The sequence below is a fragment of the Cnephaeus nilssonii genome, assembly GCF_951640355.1.
Source record: "Cnephaeus nilssonii genome assembly, chromosome: X".
Lineage (NCBI taxonomy): Eukaryota > Metazoa > Chordata > Mammalia > Chiroptera > Vespertilionidae > Cnephaeus > Cnephaeus nilssonii.
The window spans coordinates 126,660,510-126,673,937 of record NC_137071.1 but is presented as its reverse complement, the minus strand read 5'-3'; the positions used below and the strand labels follow the sequence as shown (position 1 = coordinate 126,673,937).

At 53.2% G+C, this 13,428-nt stretch overlaps 1 protein-coding gene across 3 annotated transcripts; it reads right to left on the bottom strand.

The window, feature by feature from the left end:
• Positions 1–657: 657 nt before the first annotated feature.
• On the bottom strand, positions 658–12,468 carry TFE3 (transcription factor binding to IGHM enhancer 3). 3 transcript variants are annotated; one of them, XM_079765154.1, is made up of 10 exons: positions 12,178–12,468; positions 9,793–9,906; positions 8,594–8,897; positions 7,782–8,027; positions 7,597–7,701; positions 5,308–5,425; positions 4,203–4,259; positions 3,971–4,046; positions 2,928–3,075; positions 658–2,441 (listed from the first exon to the last, which is right to left on the bottom strand). In XM_079765154.1, exons 1-10 carry the CDS (start codon positions 12,294–12,296, stop codon positions 1,998–2,000), a joined length of 1,731 nt encoding a protein of 576 aa, XP_079621280.1. In that variant the 5' UTR covers positions 12,297–12,468; the 3' UTR covers positions 658–1,997. The 3 variants fall into 3 exon arrangements, with proteins under 3 accessions (XP_079621280.1, XP_079621281.1, XP_079621282.1); XM_079765155.1 differs by having other exon boundaries at positions 8,594–8,832; positions 12,178–12,201; XM_079765156.1 differs by lacking the exon at positions 12,178–12,468 and having other exon boundaries at positions 8,594–8,878.
• Between the last annotated feature and the right edge of the window lie 960 nt (positions 12,469–13,428).

Below are 13,428 nucleotides of genomic sequence, written 5' to 3'. Positions count from 1 at the left end.
GTGGTTGAAGCAACAACCTATGAATCAGGAGGTCATGGTTCAATTCCCATTCAGGGCACATGCCTGGGTTTTGGGATCGATCTTCAGTGTGGGGGGTGCAAGAGGCAACTGACCAATGATTCTCTCTCATCATTGATGTTTCTTACCTCTCTCCCCCTCTGCCTTCTTCTCTGAAGTCAATGTATATAAAGAATCAGCACTTTCACCCAACTGGTGTGGCTCAGTGGTTGAGTGTCGACCTATGAACCAGGAAGTCATGGTTTGATTCCCAGTCAGGGCACATACCTGGGTTGTGGGCTTGATCCCCAGTGTGGGATGTGCAGGAGGCAGTCAATCAATGATTCTCTCTCATCACTGATGTTTCTATCTCTCTCTCGCTCTCTGAAATCAATAAAAATATATTTTAAAAAAGGAATCAGCACTTTCTTGAATATTCCTTAGAATAAATTAGGTGAAGCTCTTGACAACAGTAAGGAGTGTCTGACAGGTAGCTATGGATTGATTGCTTTTGTTTGCAGGTTGTTTCCCTCCAGCCCTTATTTCTAGTTAAATTCCTTCATCCATTTCTCTTCAATCTATTTCTCCCAAGAACCTTTCTTCCTCCTGGCCTGCATGAGCAATGCTCGCTGCACAGTCAAAAGCAAGGACAGGAGACTCTTTGCCAAAGTTAAAAGCGCATCAAACACGCCTAGCATTTATTAATCACAAACCTACAGACCCCTCAGTACACCATCCTTGGGACTTGGCCCCAGTAATCCAAAGCTGACAATCTTGAATATACATAATAGGAGGGGTGAGGATGGGTGGGGAGTGTCTGTTGATAACTCTGAAATGGGGAAGAGTCCTCCAAATGGAGAACTGGGTAGAGGCCAGAGGTTGGGGTGATCAACTTCTGAGTAGGGGGGGGGGTGTCAGTAAAAAATCAGATAAACAAAAGAAGGATACAGGATTTAAAGCCCTTCCCCCAAGCCTCCACCTAGGTGGGAGAGGCTTCTTTTTCTTGGCCTGGGGAGATCCCCAGAAGGATCCCTTCCTTCGTCCTGTTCCTCTATGTGGTGAAAAAAGGAATGGGTGCTGGTTCTGGGACTTGGACTCAGTATCCCCTACTCCCTATCACCTCCCCAAACTGCCCTTCAGGGAAGGAGGCAGGACTCTGCCCAAGGGTAGGGGGTCTAACTCTCACTTCTGATCTAGGTCTGGAATGTCAACCCGTAAGATTTCAAAATCGATCCCCTTTCCCAAGGGCAAGGTCGGCTCAGAGCTGTTCTCTCTCAGGTTAAGGCAGGGAGCCTAAGTACCCTCCTCCCTCCAGTGGAATGCTTGGCTGGGATGCTGCTGCGGAGTAAGGGCTGTGATCTCCACATGGTGGCCTGATCTTGCAGACGTTTCCATGCCTGAAATACTGGTGCTGGGCTGCTCCTATAGGGAAGGGGCATAGACTGGCTCTTCCACTGCTAGGCCATGACCCGAGTTCCCAGGTAAAGGGTTCGGCTCTCATCCTCATTCTGTTCCTGGCCTGGGCAGGGCAGGGATCATGGTGAAAGGGGGAGGGCTTAAGCCCCAGGGTGGGAACTCCATCATTTGGACTCCTCTTCCTTGCCAGGATGGAGTAGACTGGCCACTATAAGAGAAGGGATGGAACGGTATCCTGACACACCCTTATCCCAGACCTGGCTAGGACAGTCCCAGAGGACAGCGACAGACCTCATCCTGTCTCCTTCCCTCACCTGGGCGAGGGTGGGTCCCACTGGGCAAAGGAGATACTGTGATCTCCAGGAGACAGGCCCTGATGTCATGGTGCTGGCTGGGCCTGTGGGAAAGGGGTGGGGCGAGCCGGACTCCTCCTCCTTGCCTGGTTATAGGGGTGGGGCCTCATCTCTTCCCCCAGAACACCTGGGCAGGGCAGTCTCACGGGAGGGGGAGGGAAAGGCAGGGCCTCATCTCGACGTGTCCTCCTTTTCTGGGTGGGGAAACCCCAGAGGAGGGGTGAGGCCTGATCAGGACTCCTCCTCCATGCTGAAGCTGCTTCGGCGACTGCTGGCCTTGGAGACAGTGGGGGACACGGAAGAGAGCAGGGGGTCAGAGGCAGCCCGCAATGGGGACAGGGCGCCCCCCGACAGTCCCCCCAACACCCCTTCCTCCTCCTCCATCAGAATGTCCGTTAGGCCCAGGTGGAAGGGGTCTCCCAGGTCCCCCAGGTGGTCGCTGGGAAAGTGCAGGTCCAGAAGGGTATCTGAGGGTGGCACTGGGGGCTGCTGATGGGGAGCACCCTGGGCAGGGCCCGCCCCTGCGTGAAACGTTGCTACGCCCGGCCTGCCCTCCTCCTCAACATCCAGCTGCTCTGGCTTGAGGCTGTCAGAGGCCGAAGTCGTGGCCAGGGAGATGAGCCCTGGGGTGGGAGGGACCGGCAGACCATGGATCTGGGCCTGCAGTTCGAGCTCCTGCAAAAAGTAGGGGGTAGGTGTGGGATAAGATGGAGTTCAGAGCCCCTCAGAGGCAGAGGATGTCACAGTTAGGAGGGCAGGTTGTCTGGGTTCACATTCAACCTCTACCACTCACTAGTTAGGTAACTTTAGGCAAGTTGCCTGAAATTTGAGCTTCAGCGTCCCAATCTGTAAAATGGGTATAACAATGGTCCCTGCCTCACTGGGCTCTTGGGACGATTCACTTAGTAAATGGAGATAAGGCTCTTGTCACAGTGCATGGCACAAGATAAACGCAATGCACACTAGCCAATATCCATCATTATTCTTTTTAATGTTATGATTACTACTTATCACCACCACCACCATCATCATCATCATGGGAGTCGGGAAGCCCTGGGATCTCCCAAGTATTCCAGGAGGGGAAATTGTGGCCTGCTCTTCCTCTGCCTCTGCTTGCAGGAAGCCCCCTCCCCCCTGCCACCACCTCCTCCCCTTCCAGACCTGAATTCGGAGCTGCAGGCTGCGGTTGGCTTGCTCCAGGGATCGCTGCCGGCTCTCTAGGTCTTTGGAGCGCTGCTGCTCCTTCTGCAACTTGCGGATATAATCCACAGAGGCTTTGAGGATGGTGCCCTTGTTCCAGCGCATCTCCCTGTGCGGTCGAGGGGAAGGAAAGAAGGGAGAGCTGTGCGCGGAGTCTCTTGGGATCTTGGATTGCTGCACCAGGTAGATGGAGCACCCCACCCCATGCCTAGAACTTGAGGTGGGGGTACATCAAGGGTATGGGATGCTCATCCCTTGCCTGGAACCTTCCAAGCCCTGAAGCCATCTCTGACCTGTCCCTTTACTGCTCCTCTCACCCCTGACCCGGATTCATCTCACTACAGCTGCTCTGGCTTCTCATCGCTCCCAGGGCATGGAAATCCATTCCCACCGCAGAGCTATCAGCCCAGCTCTGCTCTCCTCCTTGACCACTCTTCCCCCAGGCACCTCCTGCCTCTCCTCCTGTGGCTGCTTATTCAAATGGTTCTTGTTCGTGGAGGCCTGTTCTGTCCCCTCGGTCCTCACCCCAAATTGTAACCCTCCCCCAAGTCCCCCCATCTTCCTCCCATTCTTTATTCTTCTCCACAACATTCATCAGAATTGTATGAACTTGACTTATTTATCTTGTTTGCTGTCTGGCTGCCCCCACTAAATGACCAGTTCCATGAGGTCAGGGATTTTTGTCTGTTTCATTCCCTCTGGCCGCCTCAGGGCCTAGCTTGGTACCTGGTCCAAAGCAGAAGCTCAATGTTTTCTGAATAAATACAGGAAGCACGAAATAAACAGGAAACTAAGCGCCTTTGTCCTGCAGGGACCTGATGAGGCATACGGACCCTAAGATCACGCACCTCAAATTGTAGGTGGAGACATGGTGATGAGCTGGCTCAGGGTGAAAAGAGATGAGTGGGAAAGGGCCAGAGGTAAGACCCCTTGGGAATGACTTTAGGAGAGCAGGGTCCCCCGCCCCATCTTCTTAGCGCCTGGGGCTCCCAGCCCAGACTCACGGGTCACTGGACTTGGGGATGAGGGTGCCCAGCTCCTTGATCCTGTCGTTAATGTTGAAGCGCCTGCGACGTTCAACTTTGGAGGAGGGGGAGATAGAAGTGGGAAAGAGTCATCAATAGGCCAAGGAGCGAAGAGGAGAAATTGGGGCGTTGGGACCCCCCAAGGCAGGCTGGGGCACAGAGCGAGGCAGGGCTGCAGAGCATGGTGGCAAGGGCACATGCTCTCACTCACTTAGGTTGTGATTGTCCTTCTTCTGCCGTTCCTTCAAAAGGGCCTTGGCCTCTGTCTCTGGAAGAGAGTGCAGGTAGTCAGGGCCTCTGGGCATGGGAAAGAAGGAGGGCAGTGTGTGTTGCTGAGGTAGGCTTTGGTGGGCACATGCAGGGGAAATGACCTTTTTAAAAATGCCACTCTGGCCCTAGCTGGTGTGGCTCAGGGGATAGAGTGCCAGCCTGCAGACTGAAGGGTCCCGGGTTTGATTCCGGTCAAGGGCACATGCCCAGGTTGCGGGTTCAATCCCCAGTAGGGGGCTTGCAGGAGGCAGCTGATCAATGATTCACTCTCATCATTGATGTTTCTATCTATCTCTTCCTCTCTGAAATCAGTAAAAATATACTTTTAAATAATGCCACTCTTGCCCTGGCCAGTGTGCTCAGTGGTTAGAGCGTTGGCCTGAGGGGCGTGGGTTTGATTCCTGGTTAAGGGCAAGTGCCTGGGTTGCAGATTTGATCCCGGCCCCAGTCAGGGTGCATGCAGGAGGCAACCAATTAATGTGTCTCTTTCACATCAATGTTTCTCTCTCTCTCTTTCTCTCTCTCTTCTTCCCTTCCACACACACTCTCTAAAAATCAATGGAAAAAAATATCCCTAGGTAAGAATTAACAAAAAATGCCACTTTTTGCCAAAACCGGTTTGGCTCAGTGGATAGAGCGTCGGCCTGTGGACTCAGGGGTCCCGGGTTCGATTCCGGTCAAGGGCATGTACATTAGTTGCGGGCGCATCCCCAGTGGGGGGTGTGCAGGAGGCAGCTGATCGATGTTTCTCTCTCATCGATGTTTCTGGCTCTCTATCCCTCTCTCTTCCTCTCTGTGGAAGATCAATAAAATATATTTAAAATCTCAGACAAAAAAAATGCCACTTTTTCTTACTATTTTTCAAGAAGCCATGGTGATGGGCCATTTGTTAAACCCAAGATGAGAGGCAGTGGGGTGAGAGTAGCACCATGGGCCATGTGGAAAAAGAGGGCAACGAGTTCCCTTTTCTGTCTGCTTAAACCCCTTCCCCCAGAACCAGGCCCACCCCCACACCTGGCAGACATGGGGCTAAGCCTGGCCCTTACCAGAGATCTCCCGTTTGATGTTGGGCAGCTCAGCTGGGCAGGAGTTGCTGACAGTGATGGCAGGTGTCACCACACCCTGACTACTGTACACATCAAGCAGATTCCCTGACACAGGCAGCTGCGGGCAGGCATGGCAGAGAAAGGATGATTAGCAACAGACCCAGGCTCAGCCCCATCTTAGAACCAGGCTCCTGACCCTCCACACATCCCCAAAGACACGCCTCTTAATGCAAGGATTGGCTGACTCAGTACAGGAATCTTCTCTTTCAAGGGAATTTCACATGGTGACTCAATAAGGCTGGTGAGGTGCAGTGGCTGAGCGTCAACCTATGAACTAGGAGGTCACCATTCAATTTCCATTCATGCCCGGGTTGTGGGCTCCATCACCAGTAGGAGGCGTGCAGGAGGCAGCCAATCAATGATTCTCTCTCATCACTGATGTTTCTATATCTTCTCTCCCCCTCTTTTCCTCTCTGAAATCAATAAAATATATTTTTAAAAAGGATGAATATTTAAAAAAATAAGGGAGAACAGGATCAAATGGACCTACCCCGCTTTGCTGGGGACTCGAGCCTGCCTGGCCTGTTCATCATGCCCCTGCAGCCCCTCAAATCAATCCCCCCGTGAGCTGTGAAGCGCCTCTCCCGAAACCGGGGCTGGCTCTGAGAGAAGAAATGCTGCAAAGCCACCCTTCTCAGGTCGTTGTGGACTCCGATGGAACATTTCAGTCCATCAGCCCCCCCAACCCCTCCCTGTCCCAGCACGACATTCCAATCCAGCATTCTTGGAACACTCCAACCCAATCTTCTCAGACCTTGGGAAATTGTCATGGCAACGTTCCACCCCAAATCTGGCCTTCTGGAGAGTTCCAGCCCAATCTCCAGTCTTTTGCTGTGACTGCGTTGCACCACCTTACATACATAGTCTCCAGCTGCCATGCACCAACGCTCTGATTCAAGTATCTTCTTGCATATTCTGACCTCCCAGGATTTCCTGTCCAACTACACAACTAGCACTGCTTTTATGTCCGCCTACGTTGTTTTCTCCCCTTTGCACTCTCCTGGATACTCCCTAGGGCAACATCCTAATCTGTAAGTAATTAGTCCCATCTCTCGATAGGATTTCATCTCTTGAAACCCTCACCAATCTGCTGGATCCATCTAATATAAGACTCTAATCTCTAGCTGTATCCAAATCAACACAGAGTTCTAATAAACTGGTATAAATTTTATATATGCTTCTACCCTCTTGGTAAGTCGGAAAGAAACAAAACAACAGCCTCTTGGTATGCCCTGAAACAAGTTATAGGACTCGGGAATGTTTGAGAACCAGAATGTTACAATGTGTTGGTATATTTGTTGCTCTAGAAAGTTTCATCCACTCTCTGCGAGGCCCCAGCCTCTTGGCACGGTTCGCTGCAAAGAGACGTAGTACCTGGAATCACTTCAAGGTCCAGCCATGCTAAGTTTTGAGACTTTTGATGTGTTTCAGTCTCTTGGTACATTCAAAAGGCTAAAAGACCCCCCTATCTTGCCCTGGCTGGTGTGGCTCAGCTGTTAGGGGGTCCGCACACTGAAGGGTCACGGATTAGATTCCTAGTCAAGGGCACGAACCTAGGTTGCAGGTTCCATCCCCAGCCCGGTTGGGGGGTGTGCGGGAGGCAACCAGTTGATTTTTCTCTCTCTCCTCTGTCTCTCTCCCCCGCCCTCCTTCCCTTCCTCCCTCCCACTCTCTCTGAAAAGCAATGGAAAAATATCCTCAGGTAAGGATTAATAAAAAAGTAATAAATAAATAAGTCCCATCTATTGATCCCTCCTACATTGAAGTTCAAGCGAGCAGCTTATTATGCCCCAATAGTTCCATACATACAGGAAGTCCCCATCCTGTATGTATCAAAATCTACAAGGTTGCCCTGGACAGTGTGTTTAAGAGGTTAGAGCATCAGCCCATGCACCAAGGGTTGGGGGTTCGATCCCTGCCCCAGTTGGGTGGGTGCAGAGGCAGCCAATTGATGTGTCTCTCTCACATCGATGTTTCTCTCTCTCTCTCCTTCTCCCCCTCCCACTCTCTACAAAAAGAAAATCTACAAGGTCTGCCTTTCCATGCAATCCAACTAAAGGTCTCAGGGCATTGCTATGCCCCATTATCAATATATAGTCTCCTTCTCTATCTTAATACAATCCAAGGTGACGGTCATGGTCTCTTATACACATAGCCAATCCTGATGTAGTGTCAGTGACACAGGGATGCGCTAAGTTGTTAAACCAACTTCCCATGTCGGGGCCTTACCGTGCTGGGGAGCTGCAGCCCCGCAGTGCCTCCAGGTAGATAGCTGAGCATCTCATCGTTGTAACTGGACTCCAGGCTGATGATCTCATCAATGACATCATCAATCTGGGGACAGAAGTAAATATGGAGGAGGGTTAGCAGAAGTCGGAGGGTGGAGCATCGGAGGGTTGTTTGCAGCCACATACCTCCTTCTCTGAGCTGGACCCGATGGTGAGTAGTGCCATGGGGCTGTTAGGGGCGCTGCCTGTAGGGCCAGTAGCATGGGCGGCCTCAGGGGCAGGGAGCGGCTGGGCACTCGCAGCCCCCGGTGGTGGGGTGAGTGCCTGGGAAGCCAGCTTGGGCCCAAGAGTGGTGGACAGGTACTGTTTGACCTGCTGCCGGCGGGCCTGCTGCAGGTGGTAGCGTGTCGGGTTCTCTAGATGGGTCTGCACCTGTGGGATGAGGGGAAGGAGGGACAGGAGGGGACAAGGTAGAACAGGACTCAGAGAGGTACCTGTGGGCAAACCAGGCCCAGAATCTGAGAACCCCCCAAAATACTGGTAAGTCTCTCCCAGCACCCAAATTCCCTTTCTTGGACACCCCTCACAGCCACTAGGATCCATCCATGATGGATGAACCCCTCGGTTTCTGGAGCCCCCTCTGTCACAGTCCCCAAGACTCCACCCTTGTCTCTGATACCCAGGAACTACATATTGCTTCCCAAGACATCCAAAAGCCACAGAACTCCTAATGCACCACATATATACGCAGCTCTTCCTCCAACGCCACTCCACAGACCCTAGGGCCCACTTGGGGGCACTCACTACCCTCCATGGTCCACCAAGACATCCTGTGGCCCCTAAGAGCCCCTCACAATTCCACAAGAAAATTTCAGAACCCCAAAACACAATGGGACACTGGCAAAGCCTACTTTAACAGCACCTAAAGACCTTCCTTGGGGCTCCAGGACCTCAGCTAAAAGTCACCAGGATCACTCCCCAGGGACTCTGGACCTTACCTTGAGCACCTCCCTGGGCACCTGAGCAGGGGGAGGACGGCCCAACGTGTGGCCCCCAGTAGAGACACCAACCACAGAGATGGCAGGAGAGGCAGGTGCAGGACTGGGGAAGGGAGAGGCTGCAGCCTGTTCCCGACGCTCACGCCTCTCCTGCTCCTGGGCTTGGGCCCGCATGAGCTGCTGCCGCAGCAGGACCCGCGATGAAGAAGAAGAGGACATGGCAGGGGTCCTGGAGCCCCCTGCAGAAGATGATGCAGACAGTGTAGCTGGGGTGGCTGGTGTGGCCTGCAGTGATATTGGGAGGCTGTGGAATGGGAAATATGGGGCCACAAGTAAGCTAAAAGTCTCGTCCCAAACCTAATGTGATGGAGTAAGCACAGGAGCCAGGCCTGGTAGCAGCCCTCAGGGGTCAGTCTGGTGGGGGGGAATTTTAGCCTTCATTCCTTACGGTGAAGCCTCAATTTGGGTCTGTTCCTATACTGAGCAGAGATGCCACTGCTTGGCTCTGGGCAAGGGGCTTTACCCTATTTAAGGGAGGCTGTGGCAGTAGAAACAGCTCAATTTGGGGCTGGAGATGCTTCCTTAGCTCCTGGGGGTGGGCATCCGGCTGCAGGACAATCGCAGTACCTTCTTCCTCCCCTGCCTGGGCCTCTGGTCCCAGGAGCTACTCAGTCTTGAAAATCTCAGAAATTTCACAATCCTCTCTTCCTGCCCCTCTTCCAGGTCCCCTCCCCTCGCTTAGAGCCCAAGCCCATGACTCAGCACATTTAGACTTCCCCAGCTTGGGGAAAGAAGAGACCAGCAGGGGTTCCTCAAGGGCTGGGGGTGGGGGAGTTTGTTGAGTGGGGGAGGGGTGAGCAGGGGTTGTGGGTATGGCTCGGCCTATCTGGGCACTGAGCTAGAGCAAGCCACACCCAGTCTCTGGGCACTCGAGGGATGCTGCTGCAGCCATATTTGTGAATGAATGGGTGTGCAGGTGGGGTCGGGGAAGGCAGCTGAGGTCTAGTCCGAGATACTAGAATCCTAGCTTGGCCACCTGCTTTCACATAACATGCTTTTTCTGGCCCCTTATTTTACTGACTGGAAAATACAAACTGGTGGAGAGAGGGAATGGGTTGGGCTGGCACTGAGGGCCCCTGCCCACCAAGAGGGAATGGAGGGCCCTGAGGAATTGGGAGAGGCGTCAGAGGAGACATTACCTTGAGTGTAGTGATAGGGGCTGGCTTTTGAGCTCGTAAAAGCTGTCCGGATCAAGGACGTTTTCTAATTCGATGTCAGCAACAATCCCGGATTCCGGAAGCAAAGAGTTCAGGCTGAGGGTGAGGGTGAGGTAGGGGTGGTGGTCAGTTATTGTATGGAGAGAGACCTCAATCCCCTCCAAGAAAGAGAAAAAGAAAGAAAGAGGGGGAGGAGATAAGAAGGAAAACAGTGTATCTCTAACATTCAGCCACTGCGCTGGGTAGCACCACCAGCAATTCCCACGCCCTCTCCTCCTCCCCATTATCTTTTGCTGTGTTACCCACAGTCCCTTAAGATTGGAAACAATAAGAGTGCCTGGATCCCAACAGCGTGCTCTAACACTCACGTGTTACCACAACCTGGGTTTGAGGAAAATGCAAATGAAGAATTTGGGAAGGCCAGATTCACTTTGCGGGCCTCCTGACTTTGCATTCAGAGCTCTCCCAGCCCCCCACACCCCCTCCTGTTTTTCAGGCTGCTGAATGTGAGCCCACGTTGTCCACACACATGCAGCACGGTAGGGGCATCCCTCAGTATAACAGCCCATTGTGACACCAACTGAATGCATCACAAAGAGAACCGGGGTCAATGATTCGCTTTATAGAAGGATCCACCACTTTGCAAATGAGTTGCCCCCCTCCCCAGCCAGAGTTCATGGGATGCCAACACGTACCCAAATCCAAAATGGAAACATCAAAGGCTGCCCTTGGAGCAACAATCTGGATTTACAAGAGGGAGCATTTGGGTGGGAGATCCACTTTACGTGAGCTTTCTTTTCTTGGCCTGATGAGCCGGCCCACCGCTCTCCAGTTTTTTGGGAATAGATCAAAAGGCACACGCCTCCAATACCAACACCCACTGGCACACAAGTCATGTACACCCCTCCCTTTCAACTACTGTGATGATCTACGTTGTTATAAAGGCATCCGAAGATATGCAAAGGCTCCTTGCTCAGGCCTCCATGCTGGGAGTAAGACCCTACTGTGGAGGGGACCGAATCATGCACGCAGATGGATATGCGTCCTTGAATTTAGTCAAAGATTCAGAATTCTGAGATTGTGGGTGACTTCACTTGGCAAGAATTTTCTGCCCTCCCCAAAGATCTGTCTTCCTTCCTTTCCTCACCCTCAGACGGGGCCCTAAAACCACCCAGGAAGTTGGGAAGAGGAAGCTCCAGGATCCGCGGAGCTCAGCACAATTCCAGGCAGAAAGTAGCTCAAGCCCCCCTCCCATGCTTACACACCCATTGCACAGAACTTGGGAGAAACGGGGGCTGGGGCTTCCAAGGCCGCTGATGATAGGACCCACCCAGATAGGGATGGTGCAATTGGTGCTCATTCCAGCTCTGGTGACAGATTCAAGATTATCCCCAGGGTCGTCTGAGAGATAGACTAGGAGGGTGAGATAAAAAGAACGTGTGTGTGTGTGTGTGTGTGTGTGTGTGTGTGTGTGTGTAGTGAGCAGAGGTTGGCTTGCTAAGAGGCGAGGGCAAGTGGCAATAGGAACAAGACCCTCCTCTGGGTTCCCAAATCAAAAGTCTGAAGCCTTCTTCACTGAGCTAAGAGGTAGCACCATCTCCATCACCTCTGTCTGCCTGTCTCCCATTCAAGCCCCAATGAAGCCAGGGCCAGGGGGGGGGGGCGGCAGGGGGGGGGAAGCGGGGGGGTGCTTTTTCACTCTCCTTGGGATCTGATCCAGTTGGGTCGATAGTAAAGAGTGAAGAGATTATTCTGGTCAAGTCTTGATGAATGTTGCTTCTCTAGCTCACACACACTCACAAGGCTGGTCTCACGCAGCATTATCTGAGACACCCCCAAATCCTACCAGACTCATATGATCCCCAAACACAGCCTCCAGCAACCAGCCATTGAGAATCACCAAGCTCCCAAGATAGCACCTCTGTCCCCCCGAAATCCTTCTCTGACACTGAGCTAAGAGTCCCTTAAAATCAGTGCCTCCCCTACAGAGTGCCCCCTCAACTTCATCCCCCTCATGCCCGACTCAAGGACCCCAAATTCAGCCTCTAATGAGAGCCTCAGTCGCCCAAGTTCAGCTACCCTGGACCTTTCTGGACACATCAGAATAAGTCCCTCTAGAGACCCAGTCAATCCCCCCCCCCTCCAGATCTGAACCAGGCTTCCCTTAATGCACTTCCAGGACTCTTTTTAAGCTTCAGTCCAAGCAGGCCACCGCCGGATTCCTTAGGTGCCCCCCCAAGACGGGCGCCCCGACGTCCTCCAACCCTAGGCCGAGGCCCTCCCATCCCAGACCGGGGCCCCTTCTGCACCCAAATCAGCCTCCCGGGAACCCCCAGTCAGCACTACTGGCCCCAAGCGGCCCCGCACCTGAGCAGCTGGGCTGAGTCGGCCGGCCTGCGCTCCTCCAACAGCACGAACACGGCTCGAGGGCCCTCCGCGCTGGCCTCTACGCCGCCGTCCCGAGCTGGCTCGGCCACATGAGACATGACGCCCGGCCCCGGGCGAGCCCTGCCAGGCCGGTCGGGCTTCAGCCCGGTCCCCCTAACAAAATAAGAGTCCCCCTCCCCCTGCTCGCCACCGCCTCCTCCGCTAAGCCATGGAGCGAGCTCTGCGCGGGCGGGCGACGTCGGGGAGATGGGCTGGGCTGTGAGTCATCCCCCGCCCTGAACGGACCAACACCACCCCCCCCCCCCAACCTCAGAACCTAACCCCGGACGACCGCCCTCCTCCCCCTCGTCCTTTTCCCCCTCCTCCCTGAGCTGGGGAAACTCCACAGGAAGTGAGCGCAAGAAAGATGGACAGCTCTCCTGGCTCTGCCCGCTGATCGAGGCGGCCAATCATCAAGGGCTGCTTCAAGAGCCCGCCCTAAAACACGCCTCTGATGCGAAGGGAAAACTAGATTGGCCGGCTCTCATTCAGAGAAGGGAGCCGAGGCCGCGCCCTCAGAGATCGAAGCAAATCAACGAGAGGTAATTAATCAAGCCACGCCTTCTCTTCTGAAAGTATCCCTCGGTTGGCCAATAAGCCGCTCCTTGGGTTTTCTGCGCCTGCGCACGGATGGCCAGTAGGTGCCCAGATTTTCAGGCCACATTTCTAGCTGCGGAACTGCGCCCCCTGTCGGCCAATGTGCCTAACATCGGCTTCCTAGACCTCGCTTTAACCTCGATCTAGCCAAAGCCATAATAACTACTTGGCCTAGCCCTAGGCAGCTACCTACCCTGGAGATATGCACCAGAAACCCCGCCCTTTCGGTACCCACAGTCCAGCCGCTCAGCCCGTCTTCCTGTGAGTGCTCTGCCTACTCTATGGCACTGGAGCAGTTGTTGTACTAGGTCGTTGGGCTACACAATAGGTGCTTAATAAATCCTTGACACATGGATGAATGAGTGGAAGGGTGGAAATTAGATCTGATCCTTTTGGGGAATGACTACTGGAATCTAAAGACCAGGGTTTGGATATGGACAAGGGACTTCGCCTCTCTGAGCCACCGCTTTCCTGACCTATTAAATTGGAGTCATAGTAACTGTCTGGCAGAGTTGTTATAAGGATTAGAGAGAATTTATGTAAAGTACTAGCAGGTTGTTTGACATACAATAGGCTCTCCAAAAAATAATTGAT